This window comes from Phyllobates terribilis, unplaced genomic scaffold (assembly GCF_046119375.1).
Source record: "Phyllobates terribilis strain yellow unplaced genomic scaffold, ASM4611937v1 Scaffold_13__5_contigs__length_258822181, whole genome shotgun sequence".
Lineage (NCBI taxonomy): Eukaryota > Metazoa > Chordata > Amphibia > Anura > Dendrobatidae > Phyllobates > Phyllobates terribilis.
The window spans coordinates 177169645-177187957 of NW_027362773.1; the positions used below are offsets into that span (position 1 = coordinate 177169645).

Below are 18313 nucleotides of genomic sequence, written 5' to 3' on the forward strand. Positions count from 1 at the left end.
CCCGGACCCGCAGCGCGGAGCAAAAGAGTCGGACCAGAAGGGACCCCTATGCAGCAGATCGTCCCCGTACCATCGGGACGGTAATAAAGTTTAATGCGCAGCATGGGTGGGGCTTCATAAAGGACCGGAACACCATGGGTGACGTCTTCGTTACCCGACGGGATGTCGAGTCCCACCTGCCAGAGGGTCACAAAGGCCGTGACCTCTACGTCGGTGACGAGGTAACGTTCACCCGGCACAAGTGTGCCAAGGGACCTTACGCCCTCCACGTGCATCGCCTGACAGAGGAGGAGTTGCGGTGTAGGGAGGAGGAGCCAGAAGACCCGGACGGGTTCAAGGCTAGAAGGTACTATGACTGAGATAGTACAAAGGACTGTATATAGTTACCTGTCGGGGTACCCAAGTAACCGTGGCTGCTTTAAAGTTTAGTCCCCGTAGGGACCAGTGAACAGTTTAACCCGTGTGTCCCCTACCCAAACCAGGCTGAGGACTGTGAGCAGCCATCCCTTTACTTGGCCGGGGACTGAGAACGGCCAAACTCCCCTGTACATAGTTGCGCTTTCTAAGGCGCCCCCTACTGGTTTTATGAGAAACTGCTTTTCGGTCGCACTTTACCTGGTCACGAGTTGCACGGTGACCAGAGGAGGAAGAAAGAAAGAGACGACGAGAATGTTATTTATATAAATATATCTACTGTTTTATATAATGTTTTATATGTTTTATATGTTTATATGAAAAAAAAAAAAATTTTTGTATGTTTTGGTGTTTTGTCTTACAGCCCGAGGACGTGCTGTGATTTACCAGGGGGGAATGTAGCACCCTGAGGATTCGGCTGCTACAGGGGTATTGCACCTCAGCCAGAGGTGTGATATTCCACTCCCGGGTAAGGATGGAGTGTGGAACTGAGCTCAGATAGACTGCATGCACTACATACATCCCATTTCCGGGGAGCAGGCCGACGGCACTCCCACTTAGAAATGTGCAGGTGCGACCGAGCCTGTTCCTGGCTGGAGTGGGAGGGGGGAGGAACATCCCATGTAGTGTAGGGGCAGATAGGGGGAGCAGTCTGGGTAGTGATAGGAGCTCATTGGGTGCTGGTCACCTGAGCTCACACATAGAGGGATATATAAGGAGGGCACCAACTAGGATCAGGGTCAGACGCAGAGGAGCCTGTCAGACGCAGAGAGTCAGTCAGTGCAGAGGACAAGTCAGCAGGAGAGGAGGAGCGGAAGCTGGCAGAGGAGCAGCTGAAAGAAAGAGAGGCCCTGAAGAGAGAGAGTGGAGTGAAGAAAGACCCAGAGGGAGACAAAGAAGGGACCCAAGAACCCAAATTAGAGCACCGGGTGAGGAGTCAGCAAGAGGGTACCGGAACCCAAGCTGGTGGGGGTAAAGACATTCCCCAGCCAGAGACCGGAGACCGTGGGCAGTGTCTGTCACGGTCACCCACTACATTCACCCTGAAGGCACACCACAGGAAGGGTCAGGGAACCTAAGGCCAAAGGTTGCCCAACAGAAGGCCCGAGGGAGCTGGACTTAGGTGAATCACTGGTGGGGACGGCTGAAGAAAGGACAGAGGGGGAGCTCAGGGCCACGCTCCGGACTTGTTTGGGGGTTGGCCGGATCCAGGACCTGGTGGACGCAGCACGGCTCGGGTGGTCACTTGGAGCTAGAGTGACCAGGAACATCAGCAGTGAGTAAAACCCTTAACTGCACAACCCGACTCTGTCTTCCTTTATCATCTATGCTGCACCACCACAACCCCCATCCTCTGCGCCTGTCCCCTCTGAGGCTATACCCCTCCCGTTGGGGGTTATCCCACCAAGCTGCACATCCACCATCAGCCTCAGCGGACCCTGCTGCAGCGGCGGCCACAGTGACCGCATTACAACGGGTGGCGTAGTCGACACAAAAAGAACTCTAATAACATCAGTAAGGACTGCCACATAACACATAGCTTGACGCCCTGGGCACGGGACCGGGTCACAGCCACTCGGAAGACTACAACCCCCATCTGATCCGGCTCCGGATATTCCCCCTAAAAGAATATGGCCCAGGGGGCGCGTCACATCCATGGTGGTTACTCTCAACACTGGGGAGATCCATCCATGGAGGTTACTCTCAGCACTGGGGAGTTCCGTCCATGGTGGTTACTCTCAGCACTGGGGAGATCCGTCCATGGTGGTTACTCTCAGCACTGGGAGATCCATCCATGGTGGTTACTCTCAGCACTGGGGAGATCCATCCATGGTGGTTACTCTCAGCACTGGGGAGATCCGTCCATGGTGGTTACTCTCAGCACTGGGGAGATCTGTCCATGGTGGGTACTCTCAGCACGGGGAGACCTGTCCATAGTGGGTACTCTCAGCACTGGGGAGATCCGTCCATGGTGGTTACTCTCAGCATGGGCACACTCGTACATAGTGGGTACTCTCAGCACTGGGTAGATCCGTCCATGGTGGGTACTCTCAGCACTGGGGTGATCCTTCCATGGTGGTTACTCTCAGCACTGGGGAGTTCTGTCCATGGTGATTACTCTCAGCACTGGGGAGATCTTTCCATGGTGGTTACTCTCAGCACTGGGGCTGTCTGTCCATGGTGGGTACACTCAGCATGAGCACACTCGTCCATAGTGGTTACTCTCAGCATGGGCACACTCGTCCATGGTGGTTACACTCAGCATGGGCACACACATCCATGGTGGTTACTCTCAACACTGGGGAGATCCATCCATGGTGGTTACTCTCAGCACTGGGGAGTTCCGTCCATGGTGGTTACTCTCAGCACTGAGGAGTTCCGTTCATGGTGGTTACTCTCAGCACTGGGGAGATCCATCCATGGTGGTTACTCTCAGCCCTGGGGAGTTCAGTCCATGGTGGTTACTCTCAGCACTGGGGAGATCCGTCCATGGTGGGTACTCTCAGCACTGGGGAGATCCGTCCATGGTGGGTACTCTCAGCACTGGGGAGATCCGTCCATGGTGGGTACTCTCAGCACTGGGGAGATCCGTCCATGGTGGTTACTCTCAGCACTGGGGAGATCCGTCCATGGTGGGTACTCTCAGCACTGGGGAGATCCGTCCATGGTGGGTACTCTCAGCACGGGGAGATCCGTCCATGGTGAGTACTCTCAGCACTGTGGAGATCCGTCCATGGTGGTTACTCTCAGCACTGGGGAGTTCCGTCCATGGTGATTACTCTCAGCACTGGGGAGTTCCGTCCATGGTGGGTAATCTCAGCACTGGGGAGATCCTTCCATGGTGGTTACTCTCAGCACTGGGGCTGTCTGTCCATGGTGGTTGCTCTCAGCACTGGGGAGAACCTTCCATGGTGGTTACTATCAGCACTGGGGCTGTCTATCCATGGTGGTTACTCTCAGCACTGGGGAGTTCCGTCCATGGTGGTTACTCTCAGCACTGGGGAGATCTGTCCATGGTGGGTACTCTCAGCACTGGGGAGATCCGTCCATGGTGGTTACTCTCAGCACTGGGGAGTTCTGTCCATGGTAATTACTCTCAGAACTGGGGAGATCCTTCCATGGTGGTTACTCTCAGCACTTGGGCTGTCTGTCCATGGTGGGTACTCTCAGCATGAGCACACTCGTCCATAGTGGTTACTCTCAGCATGGGCACACTCGTCCATAGTGGTTACTCTCAGCATGGGCACACTCGTCCATAGTGGTTACTCTCAACACTGGGGAGATCCATCCATGGTGGTTACTCTCAGCACTGGGGAGATCCGTCCATGGTGGTTACTCTCAGCACTGGGGAGATCCGTCCATGGTGGTTACTCTCAGCACTGGGGAGATCCGTCCATGGTGGGTACTCTCAGCACTGAGGAGATCCGTGCATGGTGGGTACTCTCAGCACTGGGGAGATCTGTCCATGGTGGGTACTCTCAGCACTGGGGAGATCCGTCCATGGTGGGTACTCTCAGCACTGGGGAGTTCCGTCCATGGTGATTACTCTCAGCATTGGGGAGTTCCGTCCATGGTGGGTACTTTCAGCACTGGGGAGATCCTTCCATGGTGGTTACTCTCAGCACTGGGGCTGTCTATCCATGGTAGGTACTCTCAGCATGAGCACACTCGTCCATAGTGGTTACTCTCAACACTGGGGAGATCAATCCATGGTGCTTACTCTCAGCACTGGGGAGTTCCGTCCATGGTGGTTACTCTCAGCACTGGGGAGATCCGTCCATGGTGGGTACTCTCAGCACTGGGGAGATCCGTCCATGGTGGGTACTCTCAGCACTGGGGAGATCCGTCCATGGTGGTTACTCTCAGCACTGGGGCTGTCTGTCCATGGTGGGTACTCTCAACATGAGCACACTCGTCCATAGTGCTTACTCTCTGCATGGGCACACTCGTCCATAGTGGTTACTCTCAGCATAGGCACACTCGTCCATGGTGATTACTCTCAACACTGGGGAGATCCATCCATGGTGGTTACTCTCAGCACTGGGGAGTTCCGTCTATGGTGGTTACTCTCAGCACTGGGGAGATCCGTCCATGGTGGTTACTCTCAGCACTGGGGAGATCCGTCCATGGTGGTTACTCTCAGCACTGGGGAGATCCGTCCATGCTGGTTACTCTCAGCACTGGGGAGATCCGTCCATGGTGGGTACTCTCAGCTCTGGGGAGTTCCGTCCATGGTGATTACTCTCAGCATTGGGGAGTTCTGTCCATGGTGGGTACTTTCAGCACTGGGGAGATCCTTCCATGGTGGTTACTCTCAGCACTGGGGCTGTCTGTCCATGGTGGGTACTCTCAGCACTGGGGAGATCCTTCCATGGTGGTTACTCTCAGCACTGGGGAGTTCCGTCTATGGTGGTTACTATCAGCACTGGGGCTGTCTGTCCATGGTGATTACTCTCAGCATGGGCACACACATCCATGGTGGTTACTCTCAATACTGGGGAGTCCGTCCATGGTGGTTACTCTCAGCACTGGGGAGTTCCGTCTATGGTGGTTACTTTCAGCACTGGAGAGATCCGTCCATGGTGGTTACTCTCAGCACTGGGGAGATCCGTCCTTGGTGGGTACTCTCAGCACTGGGGAGATCCGTCCATGGTGGGTACTCTCAGCACTGGGGAGATCCGTCCATGGTGGGTACTCTCAGCACTGGGGAGATCCGTCCATGGTGGGTACTCTCAGCATGGGCACACTCGTCTATGGTCGTCTCTCTTTGCACCGGAAAGATTCCTGAAGATTCCCTTAACTTCGGGAGAGTTTAAAACTTTTCTCAGGGGATTTAAACTCTCCACCAATCAAAGACCTTCTGCTGCCACACCTTCGCCAGCTCTGATCGATGATTGGCTGATGATAAGACAAGTGTTAAGTGAGACCTCCCCGGAGACCCCTGTCCATATATAAAAGGGTTCAGCTGCTGCTCTCCAGAACTTGTCTGGACCCCTGGCTCTTCTTTTCTTGGAGCCTCAGTCTTTCCAGCACTTGGGGCGTTCTCTCGGGTGGTGTCCATGGACTTGCTCTCACATCCTCTTCGGGACATGGAGGTTCAGGCTGACGGCTCCCTTTGCTCCTTCTCTGCTGCTGATGACTTCTATGACGACCCCTGCTTCAACACTTCAGACATGCAGTTTTTTGAAGACCTGGACCCCAGGCTAGTGCACGTCACAATGCTGAAGCCTGAAGACCACCAGCACCATAATGAAGACGAGCATGTCCGAGCCCCCAATGGCCACCACCATGCCGGAAAATGTTTACTTTGGGCTTGTAAGGCTTGCAAGAGGAAGACCACCAATGCAGACCGCAGAAAGGCGGCCACCATGAGGGAGAGGAGGCGACTCAGCAAAGTCAACGAGGCTTTCGAGACTCTGAAAAGGTGCACGTCCAGCAACCCCAACCAAAGGCTGCCCAAGGTGGAGATCCTGCGCAACGCCATCAGCTACATCGAGAGCCTGCAGGCTCTGCTCCGGGACCAGGAGGACACCTACTACCCGGGGATGGAGCCTTACAGCGGGGACTCCGACGCCTCCAGCCCCCGCTCCAGCTGCTCGGACGGCATGGTAAGCCGAGACCACCGAGCGTCTGTCTGTGCATGGAAGATGAATGATCCAATGTGGAGGAGGCAGAAGTTATAGCGTCCATAGACTCAACCAGACACTGTCACCTCTTCACTGCATAGACTCAACCAGACACACTGTCACCTCTTCACTGCATAGACTCAACCAGACACACTGTCACCTCTTCACTGCATAGACTCAACCAGACACTGTCACCTCTTCACTGCATAGACTCAACCAGACACTGTCACCTCTTCACTGCATAGACTCAACCAGACACTGTCACCTCTTCACTGCATAGACTCAACCAGACACTGTCACCTCTTCACTGCATAAACTCAACCAGACACACTGTCACCTCTTCACTGCATAGACTCAACCAGACACTGTCACCTCTTCACTGCATAGACTCAACCAGACACTGTCACCTCTTCACTGCATAGACTCAACCAGACACTGTCACCTCTTCACTGCATAAACTCAACCAGACACACTGTCACCTCTTCACTGCATAAACTCAACCAGACACACTGTCACCTCTTCACTGCACAGACTCAACCAGACACTGTCACCTCTTCACTGCACAGACTCAACCAGACACTGTCACCTCTTCACTGCATAAGCTCAACCAGACACTGTCACCTCTTCACTGCATAGACTCAGCCAGACACTGTCACCTCTTCACTGCATAGACTCAACCAGACACTGTCACCTCTTCACTGCATAAACTCAACCAGACACACTGTCACCTCTTCACTGCACAGACTCAGCCAGACACTGTGTCACCTCTTCACTGCATAGACTCAACCAGACACTGTGTCACCTCTTCACTTCATAAACTCAACCAGACACACTGTCACCTCTTCACTGTAGAGATACAGCCATATACAATGTAACATCTTTACTGCATAGTTATTGTCTGGTTGTATCTGTGCAGTGAAGCGGTGACATAGTGTTTGGCTGTATCTGTGCAGTTAAAGGAGTCTAAATACAGGCATCTGGTGCACCCTTGGCATGGCCAACCATATAAGTGCAACTTCTAACCTACTTGTCTTCCCTCTATCTTCACCTACCTTTGACGGACATCTGTCTTCATAGAGGAATAGAAGGGCAGAGCTAGATGGAAACAAGTAGGTGGGAAGGTGCACTTAAAAGTTTGTCCACTCCATTGGTGTACCGATCACCATTACTTGGTTTGAGCAGTCTTCTTGCGCTGACAGCGTTAAGGCTGGAATCACACTGGCGTGCAACATCCGATGTGAGAGCTTCGGAAGCAATATGCTAATGACACTTGGCTCAAACTCTGCTGTGAGTGTGAGCCGAGTGTCCGTGCCACAGCACAGGTGCGGAGAAGACTGAAAATGCAATTTCTCAATCCCCTCCATTGCCTGTCTCGCTGTATATCAGACTGCACTTGGATGACATCCAAGTGCAGTCCGATGTTTCTCATGCACCCATAGGCTTGTAAGGGTCCGTGTGAGGCCAGTCTCTCTGCCACTCGCAGCGTGCTGTGATTGTTTTCTCATGCCGACTCGGCATATGAAAATTGCTGATCTGCACTGCCCCATAGAATAACATTCGGCCAAGTGCTATCCTATAAAACATCGGCTAGCACTCATCCATGTTATACGCTCGTGTGACCCCGGGCACAGAGGTTACATAGTGTCTGACTGTATCTGGGGATTTAAAACGTCTACATTTTTAGAATGGCAAGTATTTATCATCTACAAAAATCATTCTAAGAATCACTTCACAACACTTTCCATTTTTCTTGTCCTCTTTAGACTAGGGTTACACGGCAACATTTGTCACGGGTCACTGAAGTCGTAATGAGACACTACGATATCACTTCTAATGATTTCCTATGGTGTCACATTGCAACCTGCGTTATCCTACGACTGTGACAGAGTTGCAAATGTTTCAAGATGAGTTGGATTCTCTGTTGCAAGATGCAAGCCACTCACTTGCTGGCTATCAGACTTCAGTGCAAGTCGCATACAACATGGACAGGCCGAAAGTCACTTGCGACTTGTTGAAAGTTCTCTGCTTCTTTATTTGAAATATTAAAACTCTAAAATAGTAGCGCAACAGCATGTAAAATAGTAGCGCAACAGCGTGTTGCAGACAATTTGCACAGATGTTTTTGCTGTGCAACTTTTAATTGCTGTCACGTGAAAAACGTTGACTTGTAGACCTATACAAAATCTGTACAATTCTATTGAAAAACAAACTGACATCTTTTCTGGTGGAAAAAGAAAAATAAACAACTAAAATAATATGGCAGCATGAATATACACACTCTGTAGATACACCTTGAATTTATGACAACATTCAGTCTTGTGGGTAGGAGTAAGGTGTGAAGACCCGGGGTCTTCCGTGGGCATAATACCACTCGGACAACACTGGGTGAGGGTAAAACAGCGTGGCAATATTTTATTGAACCACCAAACTGACAATAACACATAGAACAGTCCCAGCAAATACCCAAAATGGTGCAACATTACACCGTCTCACCCTTCCGCTGGCCCGCCGGTAATAGAGCAGCTGCGACTTTAGGACTTCCAGGGCCAACTATCTCAACCAGTAGCCCCCTGCTTTTGGTGGAGCCCCACAAAGAGGCGGTAGTGGGAAGCTTAGGAAGCTGACAGTTCATCGAGGTACAAGCTAGGAGACCCGAGGGTCCGACCCTGGCCTCTCCGAGAGTTTCCATGGGGCCAGATGACTGACTGCTCCCAATCTGGCTTTTCCAAACGTCTCCATGGGTTCCAAGTGACCGGTGGGTCCCTCCTGACAACCCCAAACATATCCATGGGGCCAGGTAACCTTATTGACCCAACCTGGTTTCCCCAAATGTTTCTGTGAAGACCCGGCGTCTTCCGTGGGCATAGTACTACTCAGACAACACAGGGTGAGGGTAAAACCATGTGGCAATACTTTATTGAACCACATAGTGGCCAATAAACAGATACAACAGCCGCAGCAAATACCCAAGATGGTGCAAATTAGAGTCCTCACCCTTCCACTGGCCCACCGATGATAGAATAGCTGTGATTTCGGGGCTTCCAGGTCCGACTACCCCCACCAGTGGCACCCCGCTTTTGGCGGGCACCCAAAGAGAGAAGGTAACGACAAGCTTAGGAAACTAGCCGAGAGCAGTGAAGTCTGGGGCCAGGTGACCTGATTGTGTCCCAACCTGGATTCTTCAAGATGTCTCTAGGGGTTCAGCAATGGTCAATGGAGCCAATCTGTATTCCTCCAGGTGGGGCTGAAGTCTCCTAGCTGACATGCTGTAGAATGACACTGAATAGAGGCAGATACCCCTTTTTTATAGATCACAGTTGTCCTTGTAGGCATCATTCACAGGTCAAGGGCCAGGGATCAAGGTGGAAGGAGCTCATGACTCATTGTTTGAGCATTTAATCAACTTGCATGGCTTAGTATAATATGTAATCAGCATATTATCACAGTATTGCTCCATGTCTCTATCTTGCAAGATTTGCAGACAATATGTTACAGTACATCTCAAATCAAGTGTCAACATTCAGGATTCTTCAAACAATAGCCTGTGTTAATCAAACAAACTAGAACACCAATGCAAAAGTCAACATGAAGAGAAAAACATATGGCTCCTGGCTTACTGAATTTGTCTGGCATAATTAAGAAAAGTTGTGTTGTCACAGTATCCATGGGTTCTCTGATGGTCAATGGAGCAAATCTGTATCCTTCAAGTCAGGGCCATGTACCCTTAGGCTGGAATCCTGTAAAATCTGTGTCTCTCTGGATGGAGCCATGCTACTAAGCTACTGTCCTGAAGAGTTTCTCTGAATCTCTGATTCTGCTTGCAGCAGGATAGAAAACCCTTTCTTTTATTTACATATGTGGCTAAGGTCATCAGTCACAGGTCAGGGGGAAAAGTACATGGCTCATGTCTCATTGTTTGAGCATTTAATAAATTTGCATAGTTAGTGGTATTCCCCTGCTCTTGTAAATAAACAACTAGCTGGCTTAGTAAAATATGCAATTAACATAGTAACAAACATCATTGTTCCCAAACACTGAGTCGCTGTCCTTCTTGACCAGCCAAAGAAACACATACATTATAAAGGCAACACAAAGATAATAGTGTATTTCTCATAGCTTAACAAATCTAGATGTCTGGCTGATTAAGATTAGAAGCTGTGTCGTCACATCAGGCCTGGATGTTTTCCTTTGTAAGAGAAGGTTTCTGTCTTGCATCCTACCACACAGGTTTGACATATAAAGAATATGGGGATTGTTGTCACATGCAGTACACTACCAGTGCTTGCTAGAAATTCCTGAAGCTCCTTTAATGTTGCTTTCAGCATTTTGCAGCTTCCCGGACAAATTTTTCTTTTTGTCTTTCATCATGTCCAGTTCTAGGTAATGTGCTGAATTTAAGCCACTTTTTGATGATGTCTTCTCCATATCCATGGTTTATCTAATGCTATGAAATTTTTTTTGTACCCTTCTCCTGACAGATAACTTTCCAAAACGAGATCCTTTGCTGTGTTGTCAGCTGTTTACAGACCATGAATTTTCCTAATAATTGCAACTTAGAAAATGTCAGGAAAATCCTCCTAGAAAATTAACTTTTTATGAAGTTAATCAGAATCACGGTAAATAATAGCAGCTGTCTACTGACTACTATGTAACATGGGTGTAAATGTCATTGGCTAATTTTAAACTCGACTACATCCCCAATTATAAGGGGTTGTTCACACTTATGCAACCACATTCATTTAGTTTTGTTACTTTTATCCCTCCCCCACCCACAAAATTATTTCAGTTTGTTTCTCATTTTTTTTGTCAGATTATGTGTGATATTAAAGATGTTGGCCACTAATTCTACATTGATGACCTATTGTTTGGATAGGTCATCAATGTCTGATCGGCCGGGGGCTGACACCTGCCACCCCTGCTGATCAGTTGTTATCAGTGTCAGCTGCCACTAGCAGCAAGTACTCACTATTATTCAATTCAATAGGAGGCGGATGTGTAGTACCCTGTGACTGCCACTACAAGTAGACTGGGCAGCTTGGCAAGTGAGCACTTCCTGCCGGCAGCTGACGCTGATAACGGCTAATCAGTATGGGTGCCGAGTGTTGGACCACACTCGATCAGACATTGATGACCTATCCTAAGGATAGGTCATCAATGGAAAAGTAGTGGCTAACCTCTTTAAGGGCTCTTTCACTTGCCCAAATATTTCTGGTACTGGAAAAAACAGTACCGAAGATGTCCGTGTGTGGCAACCGTGTGCCGCATCAGGATCAAGCGTACCGGTGCCTGGGAATCAGCGGCACAGTTAGTGCTGTTCCCCAGCGCCTGGTGCTGAAGGAATCTCTCCATTGTCCCCTGCTTGTGCTGCGATCGGCGCCAACAGGGGACAATGTTGAAAGTAGTATTCTGATGCCGCAGTCTCCTAGTGTAAAAATAAGGATCAAATAAAAAATATCATTATACTCATCTGTCTTGTGGCGACTGCAAAGCTGAGGAGCAGAGGAAAATGACTCGCTCAGTGCAGGTCATAGGTACACGTGTGTCAACCGTGTGTCATCAGTGTAGGACGTGTTTAGGCCTGTGCTGCTGATAAAAAAAAAAAAAAAAAAAAAAATTAAAAAAGGGACATGTCAGCGTGTTTTACCCACGGACAAATGGTCCGTGTTTAGTTCTGAAATGATTCTTCTTGGTGGTATTTTTTATATAACAATTTATATGATTTTTTTTTTTTTTTTTTAGGACAGACCCCTGTCATTTTATCATCAGTGTGTAAACTTGGCTCTCTGTCTGTATGATGAGTGTCAGGGTGACACCGGCGAGATCATGCAATATCCTGCTGCTGCCACCAGTTTGTCAGGGATTCACACGATCCCAATTAATCACAGAGACCACCCATTGTGATCTCTGGAGCAAACTGCTCTCTGCTGCCCCCTATCGTCTGGACATTTGCACGATTGGCCGACGATCAACCAAGGGGCCGCAGGCTGTTCTCACTAATTAGTTATCGAATGGCTAACAGTGAGTGTACAGCATACACACCTCCGGATTCCAACACATGGAATATATGTATATACCCCCGTACGATCACTGCTAACACCCCGACTACCCAAGAAAGATTATTAGCTGCCACCACCAATCAGTTTCTTAAAAATACAATACAGGCCGATTGGATGCCTGCTTTCTTGTAGCGTGTGACTTTGGGGCGAGGCATGATTACAGAGCAAAAGAAACAGAACTATTCAATTTTATATTTCATCCAAAGGGAGGCAGTGTTTAGGAAAAATATACATAACATTTTACAAAGGGGACAATACAATACTGCACATACAGTTACAGAAAATTAAAGGGATTAACAGAAGAACTTACTATACCGATCGCAGAGACGATTCAATTTAGCCGAAGGAGAGCACTTCGTTTTGGCTGTTTTCGTTAACGGGCCCCTGCTTACACGAAAATATGTATCTCTCAGCACGAAGACAGATCATCATTCGGCTTGATCTTTTATGCCGAACTGGGCCCAGCCCACACACTCCCCCTGTGATGACCCCACGTGGGCTGGCTTGTGGGCTGGTCTCAGCCCTTCATGGTTTTATTAAATCCACAATTTCTATGATATCTCCTCGCTCAATGATTGCAGAAGTTAGCAAATGATGCCATGTTTTTTATTGGGATTTTATCTTTCCTTAGAGATCAAACATGACATGATTTCTGTCTGTTATCTCAGCGCTGAGTTAAAGCTCACCGGCAAGGCTCATAGACATGAAAAAATATGCATACTGTCCCCCAATTAGCCCTACCGCTAAAAATATATGTCCCATCACAATCGGAATTATAGAAATTCCCTTATGCTATATTTTCCTTTGGTGCCTCAGTGTCTGGCAGGCATCTAGGGATGAAAGGAATGTGCAAATGTGAATGTTCATGAGTGTGATAGATTCCCTTTGATGCTTAACGAGATGTTTCCTATCTCGTTCAGATTTTGTACTCTTTATCTCTAATCAAATACACAACTCATCCAGTCCCTGGCCCATATGTTAAACATTGTCTATTCGTCACACAGGTCTCTATTACTAGGCACAATAGACCCCTTCCTAGTTTTTGTGCTACCAGGGACTCTCTTTTGCATGGTAATCAACCTGGATAATTAAGTTTGTCGCTTTTTGTGTACACTGCCATTTTACATAGAAGCAGGTTTTTACATGGCTATTTCCCATCCTTGCTGCAAATGGGATAGGGGAGGGGGATTGAGGGGTTTGGCGAGAGAAGGATTTCAGAGATTTTTAATATATTCTGACAATGAGGAACATACTTGTGCTGTGGGCAGGTCTTTTCTTGCTGTTCTGGCCTGGAGCACCAAGATAAGACCCGGCTTACAGTCTCACCCCAGAGCACGGGCATCTCATTAATTCACAACTGCAAACACTGATTACACAAGAACCACAAGACTGATTTCTTCACTTCAGGTATCATATTAATCAGTGCAGCAGCCTCAACATGACACTGCCTGGAGTTTACTTGGCAAAATGCTGCTGACAGGTTTGTTTTAAAAGGCTTTTGTCAGCACAGATTGACTGTTCAAACCAAGCATAGGTGCTCAGTGCACCATAGCGGCCAAACATTTAAATGCCTCCTCCATCTCCTCCTCCTCCTCCTCCTCCTCCTCCTCCTCCTCCATCTCCATCATGGAAAAATGTGAATTTGTTAAGGGACAATTGCAAACGAGTGTTAAAAATGCAGGATTATCTTGTCGTGTAAACAGGCTGCCGATGAATGGGAAACACTTGGTCATTGGGTGAAATGATCTTTAGTGCAGCATAAAAGATGATTGTTCTCGACAGCGCATTGTCTTTCACACTGTCGAGCGATGGCGGCCGATGTGCATAAATCACTCAGTTTACATTGTTCTCTGGTCTCCCTGTGTAAAGAGGCATTGACGCGTCCGCTGATCAGTAGACGTGTAGCAATCAGCGGTCGTATTGTGCCGCTGGTCGGTCCATATAAACCCACTCTTAGTGTTCGCTTTCATTGGCCGTCAATGGATTACATATACAACCAAAAAATAACAGTGCGGTGAAAAGGTCACATAGTGTCTGCTTAGATTTGATGTGAACATCGTACTTGTTTGCATCTGCAATGAAGATGTGACATCCATTTTAGTTTGTCATCTCTCTGGTAGAATATGAAAGAGATTTGGATGTTATGTCGCCTTCTAATCCAGACCTGACACCACGCCTTCTGTTCACAGATGGATTACACTGGACCTACCTGCAACGCGCGTAGGAGGAACCGGCATCGGAACGACTATTACTCCCAGGCAGCAAATGGTGAGTTTCTGTCTCCATTTCCTAACTCTCCCTCTTATCTTCTTCTCTACCATCTCTCCTTCCCATCTCTCTTCATCCCTCTCACCCATTTCTTACGTCCATCTTTCTCATTCTCTTTCCCATCTCTCTCTGCTGTCTCTCCTTTCATCCCTCTCTCTCTCATATCGCTCTGCCATCTTTCTTATTCCTCTCTCTCCTTCCTTCCCTGTATCCCCCATCACCTGCTGTGCGTGCAGGTGATACTGGCAGTGAGGTGCCGCCTGTTGTATGTGTAGGAGCGGTGCGTGCAGGTGATACTGGCAGTGAGGCGCTGCCTGTTGTGTGTGCAGGTGATACTGGCAGCGAGGTGTCGGCTGTTGTATGTGTAGGAGCGGTGTGTGCAGGTGATACTGGCAGTGAGGTGCCTCCTGTTGTATATGTAGGAGCGGTGTGTGCAGGTGATACAATAGGAGGCACCTCACTGCCAGTATGTGTAGGAGGGGTGCGTGCAGGTGATACTGGCAGTGAGGTGCCGCCTGTTGTATGTGTAGGAGCGGTGCATGCAGGTGATACTGGCAGTGAGGTGCCGCCTGTTGTATGTGTAGGAGCGGTGTGTTCAAGTGATACTGGCAGTGAGGTGCCTCCTATTGTATCACTTGCACGCACCCCTCCTACACATACAATAGGAGGCACCTCACTGCCAGTATCGCCTGCACACACCGCTCCTACACATACAACAGGCAGCACCTCACTGCCAGTATCACCTGCACACACCGCTCCTACACATACAACAGGCAGCACCTCACTGCCAGTATCACCTGCACACACCGCTCCTACACATACAATAGGAGGCACCTCACTGCCAGTATGTGTAGGAGCGGTGTGTGCAGGTGATACTGGCAGTGAGGTGCTGCCTGTTGTATGTATAGGAGGGGTGCGTGCAGGTGATACTGGCAGTGAGGTGCCGCCTGTTGTATGTGTAGGAGGGGTGCCTGCAGGTGATACTGGCAGTGAGGTGCCTCCTGTTGTATGTGCAGGAGGGGTGCGTGCAGGTGATACAATAGGAGGCACCTCACTGCCAGTATCACCTGCACGCACCCCTCCTACACATACTGGCAGTGAGGTGCCTCCTATTGTATCACCTGCAGGCACCGCTCCTACACATACAACAGGAGGCACCTCACTGCCAGTATCACCTGCACGCACTGCTCCTAAATATACACAACAGGAGACACCTCACTGCCAGTATCACCTGCAGGCACCGCTCCTACACATACAACAGGCGGCACCTCACTGCCAGTATCACCTGCACGCACCCCTCCTACACATACTGGCAGTGAGGTGCCTCCTATTGTATCACCTGCAGGCACCGCTCCTACACATACAACAGGAGGCACCTCACTGCCAGTATCACCTGCAGGCACTCCTCCTATACATACAATAGGAGGCACCTCACTGCCAGTATGTGTAGGAGCGGTGCGTGCAGGTGATACTGGCAGTGAGGTGCCTCCTGTTGTGTATATTTAGGAGCAGTGCGTGCAGGTGATACTGGCAGTGAGGTGCAGGTGATACTGGCAGTGAGGTGCCGCCTGTTGTATGTGTAGGAGGGGTGCGTGCAGGTGATACTGGCAGTGAGGTGCCTCCTGTTGTATGTGTAGGAGCGGCGCGTGCAGCCTCTATTTCGCTGTCATGTGACTCTTTCTATTCCCATAGATACACGACCAGGAAAGACTTCTGTCGTCTCCAGTTTAGACTGCCTGTCCAGCATTGTGGAGAGAATCTCTACAGAAAATCCTAGGTGCTCTGTAGTCCCTGCTCTGGAAATAGGACCTGAAGGTAGTCCATTCTCCCCCCTCGATGGGGAGACACTAAGTGACACAACGCTCAGCATTCCCTCCCCGAATGGCTGCACTCAGATGCCTGCGGACAGAAGCATGTCAATCTACCAGACCTTATAAGACTAGAGAAGACCAAGGCTTGTGGGCGCCATCACTATTACTTCTCGGATTTGTCTTTATTTCCAGTTGATGGTCACTGACATGAACTTTCTCATCATTCTGGTCTGGAGGGATCACAAGAAATGATGGGCTTTCCAGGGGCCAAGGGCCCTGTCTTTTTCTCCAGCTTCTATGCTGCTTCTGTCTGCACTGTGGGGGGGACACAGCACTGAACTAGGCCACAGCCATGTGCGGACCACTTTTATAACACTGTCTATGTGTAATGTACATAGGAGTTGTCTCCAGATATTTAATGTCTCAGAATTGTGTTATATATATTTATATGGTGTGAATGCTGCGGAGGTTTCCAATACTGTTCTAAATAAAGATCCCTATTTATACCCCCTGGAATGTCCGTACAAAGCGAGACCATAACTAGCTGATGGATGAAATCCTATCCAACCGCACAGAGATGAACGTCACAAATCATGTCTCCAGCAGACAAAACGCAACGCTGTGTATAATGAAAGATCCAGAAATACATGGGAGAATGTGGAGACTTAGCAGATAATGAATTAACAGGTGAAGGTGATGCTCCCTCCATCAGGCCGCTAAACTTGCTTGGGTTCCACCTTAGGCTTTGCCAGTCTAATGGGGTACTCCCATATAGTCATCTATCTAAGCCTATATAAGGCCCACCAATACACACACCTTTGCTCTTAGTTTTTCTGTGCTTCTGGAACCTCCTCCAGTACTTCTGTTACCAGTTTCCCAGCATCCTGTCCCTGTGGCTTCCAGAACCTCTTCTGCCTGTTCCCAACCTCTCGTCTGCCTGTGACTTCCAGTACTTCTTCTACCTGTTCCCAGCCTCTCGTCTGCCTGTGACTTCCAGTACTTCTTCTACCTGTTCCCAGCCTCTCGTCTGCATGTGACTTCCAGTACTTCTTCTACCTGTTCCCAGCCTCTCGTCTGCATGTGGCTTCCAGTACCTCTTCTACCTGTTCCCTGCCTCTCATCTGCATGTGGCATCCAGTACCTCTTCTACCTGTTCCCAGCCTCTGGTCTGCCTGTGGCTTCCAGTACCTCTTCTACCTGTTCCCAGCCTCTCGTCTGCCTGTGGCTTCCAGTACCTCTTCTAACTGTTCCCAGCCTCTGGTCTGCATGTGGCTTCCAGTACCTCTTCTACCTGTTCCCAACCTCTGGTCTGCATGTGGCTTCCAGTACCTCTTCTACCTGTGGCTTCCAGAACCTCTTCTACCTGTTCCCTGCCTCTCATCTGCATGTGGCATCCAGTACCTCTTCAACCTGTTCCCAGCCTCTCGTCTGCCTGTGGCTTCCAGTACCTCTTTTACCTGTTCCCAGCCTCTCGTCTGCCTGTGGCTTCCAGTACCTCTTCTACCTGTTCCCAGCCTCTCGTCTGCCTGTGGCTTCCAGTACCTCTTCTACCTGTTCCCAGCCTCTCGTCTGCCTGTGGCTTCCAGTACCTCTTCTACCTATTCCCAGCCTCTCGTCTGCATGTGGCTTCCAGTACCTCTTCTACCTGTGGCTTCCAGAACCTCCTCTACCTGTTCCCAGCCTCTGGTCTGCATGTGGCTTCCAGTACCTCTTCTACCTGTTCCCAGTCTCTCATCTGCATGTGGCATCCAGTACCTCTTTTACCTGTTCCCAGCCTCTCGTCTGCCTGTGGCTTCCAGTACCTCTTTTACCTGTTCCCAGCCTCTCGTCTGCCTGTGGCTTCCAGTACCTCTTCTACCTGTTCCCAGCCTCTGGTCTGCCTGTGGCTTCCAGTACCTCTTCTACCTGTTCCCAGCCTCTGGTCTGCCTGTGGCTTCCAGTACTTCTTCTACCTGTTCCCAGCCTCTCGTCTGCCTGTGGCTTCCAGTACCTCTTCTACCTGTTCCCAGCCTCTGGTCTGCCTGTGGCTTCCAGTACCTCTTCTACCTGTTCCCAGCCTCTCGTCTGCCTGTGGCTTCCAGTACCTCTTCTACCTGTTCCCAGCCTCTCGTCTGCCTGTGGCTTCCAGTACCTCTTC

At 49.6% G+C, this 18313-nt stretch overlaps 1 protein-coding gene across 1 annotated transcript; it reads left to right on the forward strand.

The window, feature by feature from the left end:
• Window positions 1-5372: 5372 nt before the first annotated feature.
• On the forward strand, window positions 5373-17137 carry MYOD1 (myogenic differentiation 1). The gene is made up of 3 exons (XM_073659571.1): window positions 5373-6023; window positions 14287-14365; window positions 16058-17137. The coding sequence occupies exons 1-3, from the start codon at window positions 5475-5477 to the stop codon at window positions 16300-16302; spliced, it is 873 nt and encodes a 290-aa protein (XP_073515672.1). The 5' UTR covers window positions 5373-5474; the 3' UTR covers window positions 16303-17137.
• The last annotated feature ends 1176 nt before the right edge of the window (window positions 17138-18313 follow it).